Here is a 21,944-nt window from a genome sequence, read left to right as displayed (position 1 = left end):
TAGTGTATGTGCAGCGAGTAGGCACAGAGATGGCCTAAAAAGTATATTTTTAAATATTGTAAAAAGAAAAAAATTTGAATCAATTACTAAAAATAATGAATCTATTTAGAATCGGAATAAATAGAGGTCACCATTTTTTTCAGCACCTCTGAAAAGTAGAGCGAGAGAGAGATAAGGGGGGTTAGAGAAGAAGTGTGGTCATCAGTTTCCTGCTATGAGTTGAAGTGTGAATGTGACATAGAGGAGACTCAACTTCCTTGAATGTCGCTCGGTGCCGAGAAGACGTTGTTGCAGATGCGCCTCACATCAGGCCACCTTGAATGTGAACCATGAGCCGAGGGTCCAAAAGCAAGACTGAGAAGGTGAGGAGCTCCCTGCTGAGCCTGCAGGAAAGTGAAGCCCTGGAGGGTCTGCTGGGCAGAAGGTGTGCTGTAAGTTGTCACAATCCGCTCTCTTCTACTCTTATAGTTCTTCCTTTCTTTCTCTCACGGTGAAAATGGCTTCTAAATGTGTTTTTTCCAGTTGATCCAACAAATGCCTTTAAAAGAAAAGGCTTTTGTTGCTCATTTTTAAATACATTGGGGTGTTATTATGTGCATTTTAGGAGAAGCTGAATATAAAGCGAGCTGTCTTCGGAAAAAAGCAGTTTTAACAGGAAATGGCGGCTGAACCATTTCTTCCTCTAGTGGCAGATTTAGACACAACATGTCTTCTATTGATGGAGAAGTCTCTTTTTAGCTCAGCAGTCAGTAACAACGATGTCTCAGGGCTGCTAAAGAGAAGTGAAAGTGCTTTAAAGCACTCCTCTGATGTAAAATGTATACAGCAGGGCGATTTCACTGGCGGCCCCGGAGTGACACCACACCGGCCCCTGGGGTCAGTTTAGAACTTGGGAGACAAATATTTTTGCATAAAATTCCTAAAAACACCACAATGTTCCTGTTACATAAGGCATCGATAACCTTCTCAACCTTGGGGCACAAATCTTTTATGACAGATGGGCTCGGGGCCCAGGGGCACCGCTAGGGATTTTGGGCCCCATGAAAAGAATCTTTACAGGGCCCCCAACACAGTGTCATTATTTTTTCTGTATTATAATTTCATCATCATTAGGGGCCTCTATGGGCCTCCCTCCATCATGGGCCCCTAGAATCCGTCTCCTTTACCCCCCCTTTTCGGCGCCCCTGTCGGGGCCCACTCAAATATTAAGACTGGATTAGTCATCTTACTCTTTAATCATATTCAACAATTATATTTAATTTATTTAACAGAATAAACCTCGTCAAATGATATGAAACCATGTGTTAATCACAAATATTATTATCAAGGCTTAGATCAGGCTGATTGCAAAAATATATACTATTCGAATAGTAGAAGGGACTCATACAAGCTGATGTTTTTATTGTTTTACTTTTACATTCAATTACACAGCGCAAAAATGAAATGCATTCTAACTATATTTAAAAAAAAAATAATAATAATATATGTGTTTCTTGAACAAATTTAGGAGCACATGAAAATACAGCTCCACCACTTTAGTCATAATTTGTCCGCTTAAAAAACTTCTCAATGACTTTAGCCCCAGACTTCTTCTGTTTGTGTGATATTGTCATTATGGCCACAAGTGGTGGAAAAGTGTATTACAACTAAGCGCCGCTGCGGCCCATGCGGACCACAGTTGAGAATCAGGTATTTTTTGGCAGCCATCTAGGGGGCATACTTGCCGACCCTCCCGAATTTTCCGGGAGACTCCCGAATTTCAGTGCCTCTCCCGAAAATCTCCCGGGACAACCATTCTCCCGAATTTCTCCCGATTTTCCGATTTTCCAACCGGACAACTATAAACTGCCTTTAGCGTTCTCTCTCACCTGATAAGGAGACTATTATATATGTCTCCGTTATCCATAGGTTTATCTATAACCCATAAAGTAGGCAGGCACGGAGCTATATCTCAGCGTGTGTTTATTCCATCCGGCACGTTAATACACTGACCCACTACATCCGGATTCCCATCATGCATTGCTTCAAAACTACGGCAAGTAGTAACGGTCAGAGAAGCACAAGGCGGCGGCAACACAGCCCAGTATTATGGGCCACCGTGCTAAATGGAGACCCGAGGGTGTAACATATGCCGAGACAAAGATGGCTATGCTGATAGCTGCAAGCAACATTCCGTTCTCATTTGCGGATGTTTTCAACAAATCCATGAAGGATATGTTCCCGGACTCAGAGATCGCTCGCCAGTACTCAAATGGCAGAACAAAGGCTACTCAAATAGTGAAAGGTAAGTGTTCTTTTTTTTTAAGTAAGCAGCAAGTACAGTACAGTTAGTAGAACAACTGTGTTTTCATTAATGTGTACTGTACTATATATATATATATATATATATATATATATATATATATATATATATATATATATATATAAGAAATACTTGAATTTCAGTGAATTCTAGCTATAAATATACTCCTCCCCCCTTATACCCCGGCCCCCCGCCCCCGCCCATCCCAAACAACCCCCCCAATCTCCCGAATTCGGAGGTCTCAAGGTTGGCAACGATGCTAAGGGGCGCTCGCGGCCCAACAATGAGCCATAGCTCCGTGTTTGAAAAAAAAAAAAAACACTGCTGTGGAGGAACTTGGACCACTGTAAACACAAATACTTGCATTGACATTTTAACCTTGCTAGCAAACATAGAACACTGGGGCCAAGCTTGTGATTTACATAACTGAGGTGTTCCTCAAGGCACCCCTTTACGTTCTCTCCTTTTTGGCAGTTACACGTTTAATTTGGGAACGTGATTAATGGAATTAAGGTGCTGCTGTAGCTTGTTTACTTCAGATGCAGTCTGTAGTCATTTGCTCAACTTCTTCAGTTATATTAGTGGTGTTCCTCAAGGTTCTATTTTAGGTCCTCTTTTTTCCATCATCTGTGCTGTTAAACTGGTGGCCCGCGAGTTCAGTTCAAAAAACGTCTTGCAGCAGATTCTTAAAAATACAAGAGATGATCTTTGTCTAGCTTTTTTGTGGAATGTCCTTAAAACAGCAGAACACTCCTGTAACTCTGACAAAGTAAATAGACCAATGTCTACTGTAGAGGACATTGGTTCTCAGGAATATACAAAATAAGACTAATAGTGAAGGGAGAAGTCCGGTCCCTCGGTCCTTAGCTTTCTGGAAACGTGGCCTCTAAAACAATTCAGTTGAATATATGCAAATGTGTGTGTGTGTGTGTGTGTGTGTGTGTGTGTGTGTGTGTGTGTGTGTGTGTGTGTGTGTGTGTGTGTGTGTGTACAGACAATGGCGACTGCAGTGGCCCAGTTGTTCATGGCACTGCCTCACAATCCGTCTGCATGGAGTTTGCAGCACACAGGAGTTGTGTGCTTCATTAAGGACAACCCCCTGCGCTCCTACTTCATTCGCATGTACGACCTGAAGGTAACACACATCCCACACTTTTTCTTCTTGCTGAAAATGACATCACATGACACTGAAAAAATGGCCCTCTGCAGGCTGGCAGGCAGGTGTGGGAGCAGGAACTCTACAACCAAATTGTGTACTCGTCTCCGCAGTCGTACTTTCACACCTTTGCCGCAGATGTAAGCGCGACTTAGTTTGAACTTGGAAGCAATACTTCACAAATGTACTATAGATCAGTCCAAGTTGTTATTTCAGGTTATGATATTTTCTGATGCATGCAGGACTGTCAAGTTGGACTGAATTTCACGCTGCAGCAGGAAGCAGAAGCCTTTAGAAATGCTGTGGTGGAGAAAATCCACCAAAGAAACAACCGGCAAGGTTTGTAAATTCATTGTTAATAACTGTAATCATTTATTGGCCCACAGGTTGATCTTTTCTATGCTTACCTCAATACTGAGCGTTATTGTTGTTACTGTTTTTGATCCTATAATGGATCTCAACAGGATGAAGCATGGACGTAATTGAGGGGGCGGGGGAGAGGGGCATGTACCCTGCACTTTTTAACGTCCAAAAATAAATTAACGCTATTGAATGGAGACAAGTCAAACACTTGCGAACAGCAGATAGCCCACTACCATTTCCTTAATTGCTATTGTTTAAAAGTTTTCACTAAAAATAAATATCGTATTTTTCGGACTATAAGTCGCTCCGGAGTATAAGTCGCACCGGCCGAAAATGCATAATAAAGAAGGAAAAAAACATATACAAGTCGCACTGGAGTATAAGTCGCATTTTTGGGGGAACATTTATTTGATAAAACCCAACACCAAGAATAGACATTTGAAAGGCAATTTTAAATGAATAAAGAATAGTGAACAACAGGCTGAATAAGTGTACGTTATATGAGGCATAAATAACCAACTGAGAACGTGCCTGGTATGTTAACGTAACATATTATGGTAAGAGTCATTCAAATAACTATAACATATAGAACATGCTATACGTTTACCAAACAATCTGTCACTCCTAATCGCTAAATCCCATGAAATCTTATACGTCTAGTCTCTTACGTGAATGAGCTAAATAATATTATTTGATATTTTACGGTAATGTGTTAATAATTTCACACATAAGTCGCTCCTGAGTATAAGTCGCAACCCCGGCCAAACTATGAAAAAAACTGCGACTTATAGTCCGAAAAATATGGTACACAATTTATCGAATAATGCAAAACTCCCCATGCACTTCTGAAACCAAATTTCATTCCAAGGCAGGAGTACCTAATGAAAAAGTTAATACATTTATTTTTACAAAAATAGTAGAATCAGCCAAGTAGACTAACTAAATATTGTGCTGCATTGCTATTCAACTAAAGTAGCTCAACCTCTACCTTTATTTTAGGGCTGTGAATCTTACAACTTGATTCTTGAAATGATGATTAGACTCTCCATTTTCATAATGGTGTTGTTTTTGTTTTTTGGGGGGAGGGGGATATAAATGATAACTAATGCTGTCAAATCAAACTTTTTTTTAACCAGATCAATCACAATTTTGAATTGTGATTAATCATCATGACTAATCACAGTAAATTACTTGCTTGCATAATTTAGATTAGCCTAGTATATTGACACAATCAGCTAATATAGTCATGAATAATGTCATAGAGTCTTAATATAAATGTTTATTCAAGTCAAAAGATTTGTATAGAGTCTATTTGACAGCTGCATTATGCCGTCTTTAAAGCCCCACTCAAGAACTTTCAGTTTTGGTTGATTTTGGCGGCGTCAGTGGACCAAAACGGAAGTGTTTTGCCAGCAGGAAGACCACATTTCCCGTGGAGACCAGCCCTTGGCGTCATAAATCGTCAGAAGCTACCATCCCGCACATACAAACCGACACATAATACCGCAGTGATTCAGTATGACTGATCTTTCCACAGTTGGAACATACATATTTTACTCAAACTTTATATTTGCAGTCATCACATTGTTTTTTTCTTTATACAGTACTTTTGAGTTTGTTACGTGGCTGGTCGTGTCAGTGTAGAACTGCAAACTATCAAGTTCCTGGCTTTTTTTGATACCACGCAAATTTCCGATAGCTAACATTAGCATGAGCATCAAAAGGTACTTACAGTACAGCAGGAACAGAGCCAAGACAGCATCGGTCTGAAATCCCTCCTCGTCTTTGAGCTCAGGCCAGCGAGTAAAAGCCAGGCCAATGTTGATCCTTGACTGTCCTTTTATTCAAGTCGCCTACTTTTTTCTTTTTTGTTTCCTCAGACAAGACTTTATTTTTTTATTTTTTTTTGCAGCTTCGGTCGTGATAGCAGTAATTGCATGTAGGTGTTCGCATCGACTTCCATCTTTGCAACGAATAAGAAAAGGGAGAGCGACGTATGCCGTAAAGCAAGTCAGCACATTTGTAGTATTTTGTTTGGCAGGGTTCCTGCCACCCTCCTCGAAATTGCTTAGTGCCAGGAAAAGCGATACAGACCCCCTGAGGCCATGACACAGGTGTCATTCAACTAGTTGTAAGTCAATGTATCATCCCAAAAGTTATGAAAATATTTCATGAAGGTTGAAAAGTTACTTAGTGCTGCTTTAAGGACTTAATGCAAAACTCTATAGTCAAAGATCATCTATATCAGGAATATTAAATTACAAACCCCGTTTCCATATGAGTTGGGAAATTGTGTTAGATGTAAATATAAACGGAATACAATGATTTGCAAATCCTTTTCAATCCATATTGAGTTGAATGCACTACAAAGACAACATATTTGATGTTCAAACTCATAAACTTTTTTTTTTTTTTTTTGCAAATAATAATTAACTTAGAATTTCATGGCTGCAACACGTGCCAAAGTAGTTGGGAAAGGGCATGTTCACCACTGTGTTACATGGCCTTTCCTTTTAACAATACTCAGTAAACGTTTGGGAACTGAGGAGACACATTTTTTAAGCTTCTCAGATGGAATTATTTCCTATTCTTGCTTGATGTACAGCTTAAGTTGTTCAACAGTCCAGGGGTCTCCATTGTGGTATTTTAGGCTTCATAATGCGCCACACATTTTCAATGGGAGACAGGTCTGGACTTCAGGCAGGCCAGTCTAGTACCCGCACTCTTTTACTATGAAGCCACGTTGATGTAATACGTGGCTTGGCATTGTCTTGCTGAAATAAGCAGGGGCGTCCATGGTAAAACCTGTATGTACATTTCAGCATTAATGGCGCCTTCACAGATGTGTAAGTTACCCATGTCTTGGGCACTAATACACCCCCATCCCATCACAGATACTGGCTTTTCAACTTCGCGCCTCTAACAATCCGGATGGTTCCTTTCCTCTTTGGTCCGGAGGACACAACGTCCACAGTTTCCAAAAACAATTTGAAATGTGGACTCGTCAGACCACAGAACACTTTTCCACTTTGCATTAGTCCATCTTAGATGAGCTCAGGCCCAGCGAAGCCGACGGCGTTTCTGGGTGTTGTTGATAAACGGTTTTCGCCTTGCATAGGAGAGTTTTAACGTGCACTTACAGATGTAGCGACCAACTGTAGTTACTGACATTGGGTTTCTGAAGTGATCCTGAGCCCATGTGGTGATATCCTTTACACACTGATGTCGCTTGTTGATGCAGTACAGCCTGAGGGAACAAAGGTCACGGGCTTAGCTGCTTACGTGCAGTGATTTCTCCAGATTTTCTGAACCCTTTGATGATATTACGGACCGTAGATGGTGAAATCCCTAAATTCCTTGCAATAGCTGGTTGAGAAAGGTTTTTCTTAAACTGTTCAACAATTTGCTCACGCATTTGTTGACAAAGTGGTGACCCTCGCCCCATCCTTGTTTGTGAATGACTGAGCATTTCATGGAATCTACTTTTATACCCAATCATGGCACCCACCTGTTCCCAATTTGCCTGTTCACCCGTGTGATGTTCCAAATAAGTGTTTGATGAGCATTCCTCAACTTTATCAGTATTTATTGCCACCTTTCCCAACTTCTTTGTCACGTGTTGCTGGCATCAAATTCTAAAGTTAATGATTATTTGCAAAAAAAAAATGTTTATCAGTTTGAACATCAAATATGTTGTCTTTGTAGCATATTCAACTGAATATGGGTTGAAAAGGATTTGCAAATCATTGTATTCCGTTTATATTTACATCTAACACAATTTCCCAACTCATATGGAAACGGGATTTGTATATTCTTGAGCATCAACGTCCTCTACGGTAGACAGTTGATTTTAGTCTATTTATTTGGCTAAAGTTACAAGAGTGCTCTGCTATCCTTAAGGACCTTCTGCAAAAAAGCTAGTCAAATATCATCTCTAAAACATCACTCTAGTGTTTTTCAGAATCTGCTGTAAAAAGTTTTTTTAACTTAACTCATAGGCCACCAGTTGAATAGCCCAAATGATGACACATAGAGGACCTAAAATAAATAATACATAGATAAAATTAATAATTTAAACAAACTGACAGCATCTGAAGTAAACATACTGGAGCAACCCCTTAGTTACATAAATCACATTATGAAAAAAATGTGAAACTGCCAAAAAAGAGAGAACTCAAAGGGGTGCCTTGGGGAACACCTCAGTTATGTAAATCACAAGTTTGGACCCCAGTGCTCTATGTTTGCTAGCAAGATTGCAATGCCAATGCAAAGATCTGTCAATGTATTTACTGTGGTCCAAGTTCCTCGATACAATAGGAGCACATTAGTGTTTTTAGTAATTTGATGAAAATAAACGTTTTGAACTGAACTTGGTGTCATTGGCCCCCCCAGGCCACCATTTGATTATCCCTGCTCTAAATGATGGGAGCAGTGTGGACCTACTGCAAAATGCTAGTCAAAGATCCTCTGTACAAGAGGATTGTTTCTTTTTTAGGAATCTGCAACAAAAATGTTAGTCGCTGACAATTTTTGAAGTGAACTCACGGGCCTCATTTTGCCCACAGAGCGCTAGTTGAATAACTTTGTTCTATTGAGCTATTTAGAGAAACAGTACCCTCTGCTGGCGTACAGCGGGAGTCAATAGATTTTGTTCATTTGTAGACTAAGAGGACAGCTGTGTTTTCTGTTCCATATTTGTGTAGAGAAAAGTACCATCAGAAGAAAAATAAGACTTTGTTTCTCCTTCCTCTCATCATATCTGACTTGTTGTTGTTTTTTCTAAAAGCAGCACCCAGTGGTCCTCGTTCCTCTCACAAGGCCACTGTGGACGTCCAAAGTCCTGACATCCAGTCTCCACGTTCCCTCCTACTTCAATCAGTTTCCTCACATCGGAGCAGCAAAGCGAAGAAGGATAAGAAAAACAAGAACAAGGTTCCTAAGTTGTCCAAAGCAGACATTGGCGCTCCCAGTGGATTTAAGTAAGAATTTTTCACTTCAAACGTTGAATGATATCATGAGAAGTATAATATTCACCGCTTTCCGGTCTGCTCGGTCAAACAACAATGGTGACGTCACGCAAGGGCTGGGTTAGCGGCGTCTGTCCCCGCCCACTGCTTCCTTACGTCAGTCCGGCCGCCATCTTACGACGGTCACCGCTGCCCTGTCAACCAGTCCGAAGTCAATGTGACAGTGATGTGTTTTATCAGGAAATAGCCCCAACCAACGTTCCCTCTAAGGTGCGCGCCTGCGCAATTGCGCACTGCTCACGCGTCCTCTGCGCACAGCAAATCTATGCCGCCCACAAAATCAAATCCCACTGTAAACAAAATAAACAAATCATTTGTTTTGTATGATTTTGCAATGCAACTGTGAGTAACAGGTGACGAAAGGCGGCCACAACAGATAAAAACAATGTTTGTCAACACTTAAATTATTGTAACGTCTGTGGAGACACTTTAAGGAGGACGGGAATTCCATCGGTCCCTTTATTTAGCGAAATTGTTTGTCGGCCATAACCACACCAAAAAATGTGTAAAATACTTCTATCTAGCAAAACTAGTCATTGTCTACCGTACAAACCAAGCCAAAAGCAACTCTTTGTCATCTGTTATATGAACATCAGCCGCTTGCTCTCTCTCTCTCTCTCTCTCTCTCTCTCACCTGCACCAACACATACACTATTAGCCACTGGTGCGTTTAAGGCCACACAAAAAGTTGGACAACTCCAACACCTAAACAAAGTGTAAATTCTAGGTCGTTATACTATGACTCCTCAATCAGATGTGTGCTTATTCTACTGTCATTTATTAAGAATGTACATTTTTGGATATTAATCATGAAATGATGTCTATAGTAGATTACAGAATTGCTAATATTTATTTTACGGACAGAAAGTTAATAAACACTTCATCTCATGCAACATGTGAATGTTTTAAAGGGAACTAAATGTGATCTCTGAAAGGGGTACACAATCTTTCCAAAGCAGGACTCCCACCCAGGCATAAAATACTATAGTGCATAAAACAATGTCTAAGTGGGCCAAATCACATATATTAGAAAATAATCTCTTGAAAAAGACTACTGTCACTTGATTATAATAATAAGACATTTAAATTGTTATGTCAGGTTTGAGACAAATGTGCTGCTGGTGTGACCACAGTGTGCACGTCTGTATTCCACTGAATGCTCAGAGTGTTTGTGTGTTTGCTCACACACATGAAAAATTAGAGGGAACATTGGCCCCAACGTTCACATTTACGTGTCTGCCAAGAATTTTTGTATTCATAGTCATCAGTGGGATCGGACCGAAGGCCAGATATTTGTCTTTTTTAAAATATTTGCCACAGCGGTCTCCAAAGAGTGTACTTGATTGATTCCTTCAAAAGGGATGCACGCTCAGAAAGACACAATTATGTTTCCGTATTTGTGCAGGAGTTCCATGAAGGGTGTGTGTCTCGCCAGAACACCGGCTCCAATTTGAGCGCAAGCTACCAGCTCGTCGTCTATTTACAGTGCTAAGCCGCTTCTAAGATACTAATCCTCATCACCAAGGTGGAAAATAAACCATTTTATGGCATTATCACTGGAGGACTATAGAGGAAAAAGAATGGCTAAGCATGTTACACACACACGCACGCACGCACACATCAAGCAGGATGACACAAGAAGCTAACCGCTAAAGCTTCAACGTGAAGTAGGGTTTATCGATGTTGATACTATCGATACCGACAGTAGGGTAGGGATTCATATGGCCCCATCGCTGGGTGGATCTCTCGTGAGAGGAAGAGGGGGGTGTTTAATCAATTTGCAATGCAAAGGAGGGAAAGTGCCACTCTACATATATCGCAACTCACGCTATGGTCAGAGTTGTAAATGCCACAAAACACATTTTGAGTTATTCAACACTCTACTGCCATCTGGCGGCTGAAGTGGATAGTGCACCCCCCCAAATCGTCACGTTACATGTGTCAGGTAAACGGTGACGAATGGGGCCCACATAAATCCCCTTCCTACTGTGGTATAGTATCAATGTATAACAATGCTAAATAAAGCATATTAATATTTTCTTTTTCGTGTTCTTATTATTACAAAATATTTATGGGGTTCATTTTAATAAGTGTTTACAAACTCTTTACGTCTGTAAATACAGTACAGAAAGATAACTGGGGGCAAACCCCAAATTATTTTAATCTGAGCCAATAATGGTTTTTGCTTTTGTTTATTTATTATGCACTAGACACATTATTTTGTTAAAAAAAAAAGCGTGTGTAGCAAATATGTAATACATCATCTGTTTTATAACAATACTGGCAAATTCTGCATTTGATAGGCATAAGAAAAATGCGGTACAAAACATTTTTAGTTCTATCATCTATTTTGAAAGTGTCGTATCGGTACTGGAAATCAGATCGGAGGCACTTGGCGGTGACACTGCAGCATAGTTAGTCTGTAACGAGGGTCAATTAGCAACCCTAAGAGCTCTTATCTCAAGACTCTCTTATGTTGAGGTATTACTGTCCAGTATACCCTGATCAATACATGGTCGTGATCTACAAAACCCAAAACCAGTGAAGTTGGCACGTTGTGTAATTCGTAAATAAAAACAGAATCCAATGCTTGGATGGCAACATATGTTGCTCCAAAACCTGTATGTACCTTTCAGCAGTAATGGTGCCTTCACAGATGTGTAAGTTACCCATGTCTTGGGCACTATCAAATCAAATCAAATCAACTTTATTTATAAAGCACATTTAAAATTTACCACAGGGGTAGCCAAAGTGCTGTACAATGAACAGGTTAAAAGATAAAACGAGTACCGAGCAAACACAACACAACACAAACAGAACACGATAAAAAAATAAATAATTAAAATAGAATTCATAAAAACATAAAAACAGGATCACAGCAGGTGTATTATGGGGCGCCATTGCAGGATGGATATCACTAATACGCCCCCATACCATCACAGATGCTGGCTTTTCAACTTTGCGCCTAGAACAGTCCGGATGGTTCTTTTCGTCTTTGTTCCGGAGGACACGACGTCGACAGTTTCCAAAAACAATTTGAAATGTGGACTCGTCAGACCACAGAACACTTTTCCACTTTGTATCAGTCCATCTTAGAAGAGCTCGGGCCCAGCGAAGCCGGCAGCGTTTCTGGGTGTTGTTGATGAATGGCTTTCGCTTTGTATAGTAGAGTTTTAACGTGCACTTACAGATGTAGCGACCAACTGTAGTTACTGACAGTGGTTTTCTGAAGTGTTCCTGAGCCCATGTGGTGATATCCTTTACACACTGATGTCTGTTTTTGATGCAGTACCGCCTGAGGGAAATCACGTGCAGTGATTTCTCCAGATTCTCTGAACCCTTTGATGATATTATGGACCGTAGATGGTGAAATCCCTAAATTCCTTGCAATAGTTCGTTGCGAAATGTTGCTCTTAAACAGTTTGACAATTTGCTCACGCATTTGTTCACAAAGTGGTGACCCTCACCTAGGGGTGTAACGGTACACAAAAATTTCAGTTCGGTACGTACCTCGATTTAGAGGTCACGGTTCGGTTCATTTTCGGTACAGTAAGAAAAAAACAAAATATAAACTTTTTGGTTATTTATTTTGGTACCTCGCCCCATCCTTTCTTGTGAAAGACTGAGCATTTTTTGGGAAGCTGTTTTTATACCCAATCATGGCACCCACCTGTTCCCAATTAGCCTGCACACATGTGGGATGTTCCAAATAAGTATTTGATGAGCATTCCTCAATTTTATCAGTATTTATTGCCACCTTTCCCAACTTCTTTGTCACGTGTTGCTGGCATCAAATTCTAAAGTTAATGATTATTTGCAACAACAAAAAAATGTTTATCAGTTTGAACATCAAATATGTTGTCTTTGTAGCATAACTTGGCAGTAAGAGGATATATGGGCTCATTGTTCTTCCACCATAGAATTGGGTCAAAATCTAGTTCTTAATACAATATGGTCTTAAATCTGCTGCTATAAAAACATTTGTTATTGCTTTAGCCCTGCCTGACTCGCCGAGGAGAGGCTGCTTGAATGCGGTGGTGACGCTTCAAATGGGTTAGCATGTTTGACGTGCAGCTGCTGAACAATGTCGGCAAACCTACGTCCTCCATTGTTGTATTGCGCAGCCAAAGTGTTCCCAAATGGGAGATTTTAACGAGGCAGGAGGGTCTTCCAGCTCTGGCTTTTACTTGTTGCCGTAGCCCGGTCGCTGCTAGCATGCAGTGTGCTGTGCCTCGGTGTGCATTGTTTACACAACGTGCGGTACGCTACTTAATATGTCCGTGTGGAAACTCCTTCAGTACACCTCTGAACCGAACCGAAACCCCTGTACCGAAACGGTTCAATACAAATACACGTACCGTTACCTCCCTACCCTCACCCCATCCTTGTTTGTGAATGACTGAGCATTTCATGGAAGCTGCTTTTATACCCAATCATGACACCCACCTGTTCCCAATGAGCCTGTTCACCTGTGGGATGTTCCTAATAAGTGTTTGATGAGCATTCCTCAACTTTCTCAGTCTTTTTTGCCACTTGTGCCAGCTTTTTTGAAACATGTTGCAGGCCTCAAATTCCAAATGAGCTAATATTTGCAAAAAATAACAAAGTTTACCAGTTCGAACATTAAGTATCTTGTCTTTGCAGACTATTCAATTGAATATAGGTTGAAAAGACCTCAACGTGCCAACTTCACTTGTTTTGGGTTTTGTATTTATGATCTATCTGTATGAGCCTCACACGTCTTTCCTCCACTCAGGCATGTTAGTCACGTTGGGTTTGACCTCAACAATGTTGACCCCGACCTGTGGAAACTTCTCTCGCAAGCCGGCATCGGGGAAGCTGAGATGAGGGACGAGCAGACTTCCCAGCTGGTCTACAACATCATAGAGCGCTCAGGCGGCATGGAGGCGGTAAAAAGGGAGGCGAAAAAAGGAGGTCCGGCCTGATGTTGGAGATTAGAATGTCCTCGCTGCTTTTTTGTGCTTTAATGCATGTTACGTTCCTCCATTGTAGCTGCTGGGCCTCCTCCCCCTCCACATGGCAGACAGCCTCCGGTGCCGGGCTCAGGTGGCTCCGCCCCGATGCCTCCACCTCCACGAGGACGTCCCGGGTCCCTCCCACCTCTTCCTGGCCAATCGCAGCGAGCACCACGGGCAGCTGTCCCCCCGCCGCCCCCGTCGAACCGAGGCTGCCCCCCACCGCTTCCTCCAGTTCACTCCTCACCCTCTCACGTCCCTTCGCTGCCGTCCTCAAAGCCTTCCGCTGTCCCGCCTCCACCACCCCATCAGCGTCCTGCAGGTTTCCCACCTCCGGCCGCCCCCGCGACACCGAGCAGAGGAGGCCCTGCACCTGCTCCCCCGCCTCCCCCACCCCCACCCCCACCCGCCCAGCTCTGTGTGGACTCCCACACACCCCTTCCCCCCTTTGGCGCCCCTCCACCACCTGCCGCTCCATCCAGTGGTAAAGCAGACAGCAGAGGTGCCCTGCTAGACCAGATTCGAGGAGGGAAGAAGCTCCGAAATGTAAATTTCAGATACACTACATTCAAGCAACATTGCACATTTACAGTAGGGAAGGGATTGTGTAAGTGGAAGCGCTATGGGGGTAATAACATTTTTCCTTAACAGAAAATACATTTCCTATCTAGAAATGTGAACACAAAAAATAGTCATATATTAAGAAATTATCTTTGCATTTTTTTATTATATAATTTATCCTCAAAAGAAAATAATCAATCAATCAATGTTTATTTATATAGCCCTAAATCACAAGTGTCTCAAAGGGCTGCACAAGCCACAACGACATGTTCATTCTTCAACGTCAGATTTAGCCGTAAGACTAAAACTGATTAACTCAGCCTCACACAGAAAACACACATTTTTTAAAAATGTTTTTTTTGTTTTTTTACAAAAAAAAGGAAAATATATTTATTCGTAACATTTACACGTATATTAAGGACAAATAAATGAATCAACAATGACGGCTGCGTGGTGGCCTATAGTGCAGGGGTATCCAAAGTGCAGCCCCGGAGGCCATTTTCGGCGCACAGCTCGACAAATTGTAAAAATTATGTGAATTCATTATTAATAAATTATATCAGTTTATTAGATGTTACATTAATTTGCTTTGTCAGCTGTAGAAAAATGTATCTGCCTGAAATAGGAACCGTCTCAATTTAAAGGGGTCATATTACGATTTTTTTTTTTTACATTTTAAACACTTCCTTGTGGTCTACATCAGTGTTTTTCAACCTTTTTTGAGGCAAGGCACATTCTTTTCATTTAAAAAAATGCCAAGGCACACCACCAGCAGAAAACGTTAAAAAATGAAACTCCACCTTATTTTGAGTTTGTTGTTTTCCTGTGTGTAGTGCTTTAGTTCTTGTCTTGCGCTGTTATTTTGGTGGCCCTTCCTGTTTTGTTGGTGTTTTTTTCCTGTAGCAGTTTTATGCCTTCCTTTGAGCGCTATTCCACACACCTGCTTTGTATTAGCAAGCAAGGCTATTTAAGTTGTCGCTATCCTTCTTTGTGTGGACATTGTTGATTGTCCTATCATGTACGTATGTACAGTACTTTGTGGACGCCGTAAGTTTTTGCCGTCGTCCAGCATTTTGTTTCTGTTTACTTTGTAGCCCGTTCAGTTTTACTTTAGCTTTTGCATAGCCATTGCCTTTTCCTTTCCCTTTCGTTCATTTTTGGTTTAAGCGTTGCATACCTTTTTACGTGCACGCTGCCTCCCGCTGTGGTCTGCATATTGTGTTCACAACAAACCACCCTCGTCTCACCCGACACCTTCCGACTTTTACAAAGCAATTAACTACCTGCTGCCACCTACTGGCATGGAGTATTACGTGGTTACCCTGCCGAGTTCTACACAGCACAGACACTAAGCATCGGCGTATTATTTGCCGATCATAATTTTTGATTTGCAAAAAAAAATTTTTTGGACCAATTAGGTGAAGTTGCAAAATTTCCCATGGCACACCAGACAATATCTCACGGGTGCCGCGGCACAGTGGTTGAAAAACACTGGTCTACATAACATGCAACAGTGGTACTTTGATCAAAACTTTGCATAGATTAAGTTTTACAGACCATCTTCAAACCGCTTTCTGTCTGTCTCGGCTTCAAGGTGCGCTGTTTTGTGGGGCAGGTATTATTTACGTGCTCTTTTCGACTGCGTCTTCTACCCAACAGTCATGTTGTGGTCTTTAGCGCTTCCATATGAAGTCTACTGACAAGATAAAAGTAGAACTATAAGCTACTTTTTATTAGAAATAATGCATGTGCATGTACGAGCCAGTCCGCCCCGCAAGAGTATAGAGAAAAAGAAGGAACTTATTGACTACAACTTTGGACTACAGCGTAATAAAAATATCAGGCTCGCGCAAAGCTCTTCGGGTAAACCTCTACCATATATAGAGATATCATCTGACGTAATTGAGGAAAAATATGCTACAGTCATCTCAAATTCCAAACGGCTCATTGAGAGCAAGTTTGGAAGAAGGCAAGATTGTTTTATAAACATCTCCCCATGTTTGCATGTTTGAATTTCCGGAATTTATGGTTTCAAGGATGTTATTGCACTGCAGTGTGCAGCCCCGGTTCTGGAACTGGTTCAGTTATACAGGTGTACCTAACGTTGTGTGTGCTGCAGGTGACAGAATGCCAAGATGTAGCTCCGCCCACACCAGCAGAGTCAGGCGAGGGCATCGTTGGCGCACTCATGATGGTCATGCAGAAGCGCAGTAAAGTCATCCATTCCTCTGGTAAACACAGCTTTCTTATCACGTCTTGAAGGCATTAAGAGAAGAGAAGCATGGGCTAATATATGTGTTAACATGTTCTCTTGCAGATGAAAGTGAGGATGAGGGCGGTGATGATGAAGAAGATGATGACGAATGGGATGACTGACATTAAAATAGTTTGTGTGGATGTTCAACCTTGTTACCGGCAAACTGCCTACATTTGGATACATCTGTGTTTAAAGCTAATGTAGTGTATATTTCTTCAAACATGTACGTTAAAAGTAAAACCCAGTAGAAGTGTTTTTTGGTTTTTTTTAAAGGTTCCACCAAGACCTCTGTGTAATAAACACCAACTGAGTCAACATCATCTCAATTTTTATAACAATACACTGTACATTAAAAAAATTTAACTTACTGATACATCTGTGCAAACATCCCAAATAACCCACCACCACTGAAAAAGTGCATAACTGAAAGGTCACTGTACGTCTCACCACTCACATACTGGGGGGGGGGGGGGGGGGGCACAAGAGGACAGGACATGGGGCGCAAAGTACAGTTTACTTAGCTTAACAGTAAAATATGAACATTTTACACCCTATAAACATTAAAACAGCAAGGCTGAAGAACAATGGCAACTAACATACAGAAGCATGCAACATTTACACCATCATTATATCCTCATACAATACAACAATACATGACGGTATATATTATATTCACAATCAATATATTACATTTGTTTCCATATACTTAAAAGTACCACACTTGTGGTTTTGCGTTGCCACCTTCTTGTCCCATACATGAAAGTCAGTCATATTTTCAAAAAACGCCTATTACAGTGCAACCAGAAAGTATTCACAGCGCTTCACTTTTTCCACATTTGTTCCTCATAATTTTACACACAACATCCCATAATGAGAATTTTAAAAGTTTATTTAAAATATAAAACTACAAATTCATATTTTTACACTCCATCAGGTTGGATGGGAAGCATTGGTTTTCAACCAGGATGTGTCTGTACATTGCTGCATTCATATTTCCTTCAATCCTGACGAGTCTCCCAGTTCACGCTGAAAAACATCCCTACAAAATTACACTGCCATCACCATGCTTCACTGTAGGGATGGTATTGGCCTGGTGATGAGCGGTGCCTGGTTTCCTCCAAACATGATGCCTGGAAATCACGCCAAAGAGTTCAATCATTGTCCTTTCGGACCAGAGAATTTTGTTTCTCATGGTCTGAGAGTCATTCAAGTGCATTATGGCAAAATTTTACAAAGAAATGGCGTCCGTCTGGCCACTCTACCATACAGGCCTGATGGGTGGATTGTTGCAGAGTTGGAAGGTTCTCCTCTCTCCACAGAGGAACGATGTAACTCTGACAGAGTGACCATCGTGTTCTTGGTCACCTCCCTGACTAGACTAAGATAATTGCAGCAATGTACAGAGACATCTTCAAGTGAAAACCAACGCTTTCCATCCAATCTGATGGAGCTTGAGAGGTGCTGCAAAGAGGAATGGGCGAAACTGCCCAAAGATAGGTGTGCCAAGCTTGTGGCATCGTATTCAAAAATACCTGAGGCTGTAATTGCTGCCAAAGGTGCATAAACAAAGTACTGAGAAAAGGCTGTGAATACTTATGGACATGTGATTTTTGTATTTTTTTTTTTTTTAATAAATTAGAAAAATTTAGAAAAAAAAAACATTTTCACATTGTTATATTCTGTGTAGAATTTTGAGGACCAAAATGAATTAATTCCATTTTGGAATAAGGCTGTAACATAGCAAAATGTGGAAAAAGTGAAGCGATGTGAATACTTTCCCGATGCACTGTAGCTTGCAGTGTAGTGACGTCTGAATATGACACAATGGTGCAGACTTTATTGTTACACATGTCATAGGAGTCATGCAGCTGTGAGAGAAAACTGTTTATTAATAGTAAACAGATGCCTGATGTGTGCTTTTGCTATTGCTTAGTTGCACGTGATGTCACAGCCCACTGCAGTAATCATAGGCTCAAGCGCTTGGGGGCAAACAACCGTATTCCTAAGTCAATTGAACGCAGAGTGCAATTGTAGCATCCCTAGTTTATCGCTGTTAATTGGTTCCAGACATGAAGGTGATTAATGAATTCTGGCAAAGTAGGCATCATTAATTATAAATCAAATATGTTCATAGTTAGTGCATAAAAACATGTTTACTACATTCTAAATACTATTATTTTTCAACATTATGAGAGCCCTGTGGACATGAAATAACACTCTTTAGTCAGCTTTACACTCTTATTCCAATAACTAATGCTCCCTGAGGCTGATCCAATCAGTGGCCACAATACTGAACAGCGACCTCTGATTAGTTTGGTTTCATCTAATGGCCAATACTACTGTAGTATTGATATTTTTTGGTCATTTAGCAATTTTCCTGCTGGAAAATGCTTAATTTATGCTAAATAATACCATAGAACACAATTTTAAAAATCTGAGATGTGGCGAGGGGAGACTGTTCTCGCCTGTACAAATGGTTGTTCCAGAGTTCTGATAGTTCGTCATTAAATAAGTGAAAAAAGTTGGTAAAACAAAAAAAAAGCAGAGAAATTTGCTGCTGTGACTCTCTGCGAGTGGAGCAACAATGGGTCACAATCAGGTTAACGGTCACCACTTTTTAAAATGTCTCTATGAACTCAAAACAAACTTTAAAAACCTATTTACTTTTCTTATTCTCCATATATCTATATACATACAAGCAGTTTTATTTGGGTATCTTCCACACATAATTAATTTGTGTGTTTGATTTGTAATGGTAAACTCATACGAAGCAATGTTAGCCTCAAGAAAACCTTGCAAAATACCTTCCACCAACTTTGTTATTCAGAAATTACTTTTTTCTTAGGCCTATTACTTACTTTATAAGGCTCTCTGTTATATGTAAAAGTTTGTCGATATCGAGATACAGTATATCGTTGCTATGGGATACACATGTATAAATCTAGTATAATAAAGTCCAACATTATATTTCATGGCCTAATGTTTACTCATTCAAAAAAACTATGTTTCTACATACTTTTCCACTCATTTAGAGTTTAGAAGGAAGTGTGATAAACCAAATATTTTAAGAAGTTGGTGAATTGTTGAATCGTTAGTCTTGTGAAAAGTATTTCTTTTTAAGGTTATGCCTTCTGCTCGAGTGTAGCTGGGATCCCCGTGAGGGATAAGCGGTAAAAAATAGATAGATGGATGTGCTATTTTTTTAATATCGTTCTTGTATTATCACCTCTAAACTTTAGAATAAATATACCGTGACATCTATGCATCCGGACGTAACTGAACGGTTGCCATATTGAAACGTTTACCATGCATAAAAAAACGGGAAGTGCTTCTAGGTTGCATCGTTGCAACCCAACAATAGATTTCAGTTGGTCTATGAGGAAATTTAACAATGCAGTCAATTGTTGCTATAACCACCGACCACTGCTAGGGTTTTACATTTTGTTTCCCAAAAGATTAAAAAAAAAGTATGACTTTAACTGTACGGCACGCGCACTGGAAGGACTGGAATGCGCTAGTGGTGTGTGATGTCCACAATATGAACTGGCTGGCCTGACATGTGACAAAACCACCAATCTGGTACTTTAAACAGCATGACAGCATCACCTGTCGAATGAATGCAGGAGATGCACAAACATGCATGAACAACACCAATTAAGTCCAAACAGGCTCATGCCTCCTAACCGGGACCTTGTTCCTGGCCTTCTGTGTGCCGCCGGCTGGTACGCTTGCGCTGTGGTTGTTGGGGACTGAATTGCTCCCGATAAGACTGGCAGTACTGGTTAATCAGTCTGATCTCAGGTGGGAACGGTGTAGAGCTCAGCGATGACTGAGGGTAAGGTCGCGCGTTGCGAGTTTTATGATCCTCCCCTTCGTCGTCCCGAGCGCTGAGAGCCAAAACGATGTCTCGATCGAGGACGCGCAGAGCCACGCGGGCCACCGTGTGTTTGAAGTTGTTCTCTGTGGCGAGGCAGTGGTACACACCTGCGTCCGATTCGTTGAGGGACTTCAGGAGGATACCGTGGTTGGTCTTTAAAACATCTCCTTCACGGCTGAGCTGAAAATCAGAACAAACAAAACAGTTCAGTCAAGTTAAAAAAAACAATAGGACATCTCTAAAAGCTGTATTTGAAGTGATACTTTTAACTGCTGTAAAAGGGAAGATGTTCTCAAAGCATGCGCCAACTCGGTTTGCTTACGGCACCAGTAACTTCCTGACAAAGACAACTCGGTTTCAGATGATCTTCTAAATGATTGGGAAAAAGCGCCTCACGTGACTACAGGGTGCCATGCTGGACACCAGTTTGGAGCCACCGGTAAGCGACACTCACTTTCTCATTGGACATTTCTTTTAAGTGAATAGTTTTTGCCAAGTACGGTAAACATGCTCTATTGTGCGGATTGAGAACACTCCACTCGCCAAAAATGCGGGAAGACTATTATGGAAAGTAAAGGTTAAGTCAGAAGAAGTGCCAATGAATGACAACAGTATCTTGGACGGCGTGGCGGGGTTGGGAGAGTGGCCGTGCCAGCAACCTGAGGGTTCCCGGTTCGATCCCCACCTTCTACCAACCTTGTCACGTCCGTTGTGTCCTTGAGCAAGACACTTCACCCTTGCTCCTGATGGGTGGTGGTTAGGGACTTGCATGGCAGCTCTTGCCATCAGTGTGTGAACGTGTGTGTGAATGGGTGAATGTGGAAATAGTGTCAGAGTGCTTTGAGTACCTTGAAGGTAGAAAAGCGCTATACAAGTATAACCCATTTACTTGTGCGAGGTAAGCAAACATACGGGAGACGTGTTATATGTCACTCTCAGTAACAGTGAATTGATGCACTTTGCCTGACGAAACTTTACTTTAAAAATGCACCTTTTCTGCATGGTCACCAATAATTCTAACTAAACTAATAAATATTGCAGTAAAAACAGCATTAGTTCAGTGTTTAAGTATGGTGATAATAAATTCAGGAAGTTTTGCAGACTCGCCACAACAAAACCTATAAAATATTAAAAAACAAAACAAAAGTAGAAGCACAGCCATATATAGCGCCATGATTACAAGCAATACATTGGAGGCAAGCACCACAGTTGACATACAGCAATTTCTCCATAATTGTTGGTCCAAAGCTAATGAGGATTTTGGCAAAAATGTGGGTAATACGGTCTTTTTGGTCGTTCTGCAGAATTTTTTATGTTTCTTGCGCCATTCGCAGCATGTTAGACAGTCTGCTGGTCCTAAACACTGCATGAGTACAGTGGCGCAGTGCTTCAAATACGGGCGGAAAATTGCTCCAAAATCATACT

The 21,944-nt window shown here is 41.1% G+C and overlaps 2 protein-coding genes across 3 annotated transcripts in view; one reads left to right on the top strand and one right to left on the bottom strand.

Annotated features, from left to right (window-relative positions):
• Nucleotides 1-236: 236 nt before the first annotated feature.
• Nucleotides 237-16,957, top strand: wasb (WASP actin nucleation promoting factor b). Of its 2 annotated transcripts, none has more exons than XM_061984290.1 (9): nt 237-431; nt 3,297-3,437; nt 3,512-3,598; nt 3,701-3,797; nt 8,611-8,800; nt 13,605-13,783; nt 13,862-14,370; nt 16,505-16,616; nt 16,703-16,957. In XM_061984290.1, exons 1-9 carry the CDS (start codon nt 330-332, stop codon nt 16,759-16,761), a joined length of 1,476 nt encoding a protein of 491 aa, XP_061840274.1. In that variant the 5' UTR covers nt 237-329; the 3' UTR covers nt 16,762-16,957. The 2 variants fall into 2 exon arrangements, with proteins under 2 accessions (XP_061840274.1, XP_061840265.1); XM_061984281.1 differs by having other exon boundaries at nt 8,608-8,800.
• LOC133621861 (semaphorin-3F-like) overlaps nt 16,954-21,944 on the bottom strand; it is a 37,083-nt gene continuing 32,092 nt past the window's right edge. Inside the window, exon 18 of the mRNA XM_061984269.2 lies at nt 16,954-20,699. Within this exon, the coding sequence (XP_061840253.1) occupies nt 20,322-20,699 (378 nt within the window). The 3' untranslated portion in view covers nt 16,954-20,321. The remainder of the gene's footprint in view (nt 20,700-21,944) is intronic.

The sequence above is a fragment of the Nerophis lumbriciformis genome, linkage group LG01 (assembly GCF_033978685.3).
Source record: "Nerophis lumbriciformis linkage group LG01, RoL_Nlum_v2.1, whole genome shotgun sequence".
Taxonomy (NCBI): Eukaryota; Metazoa; Chordata; class Actinopteri; order Syngnathiformes; family Syngnathidae; genus Nerophis; species Nerophis lumbriciformis.
This window is presented reverse-complemented; position numbering and strand designations above follow the sequence as displayed.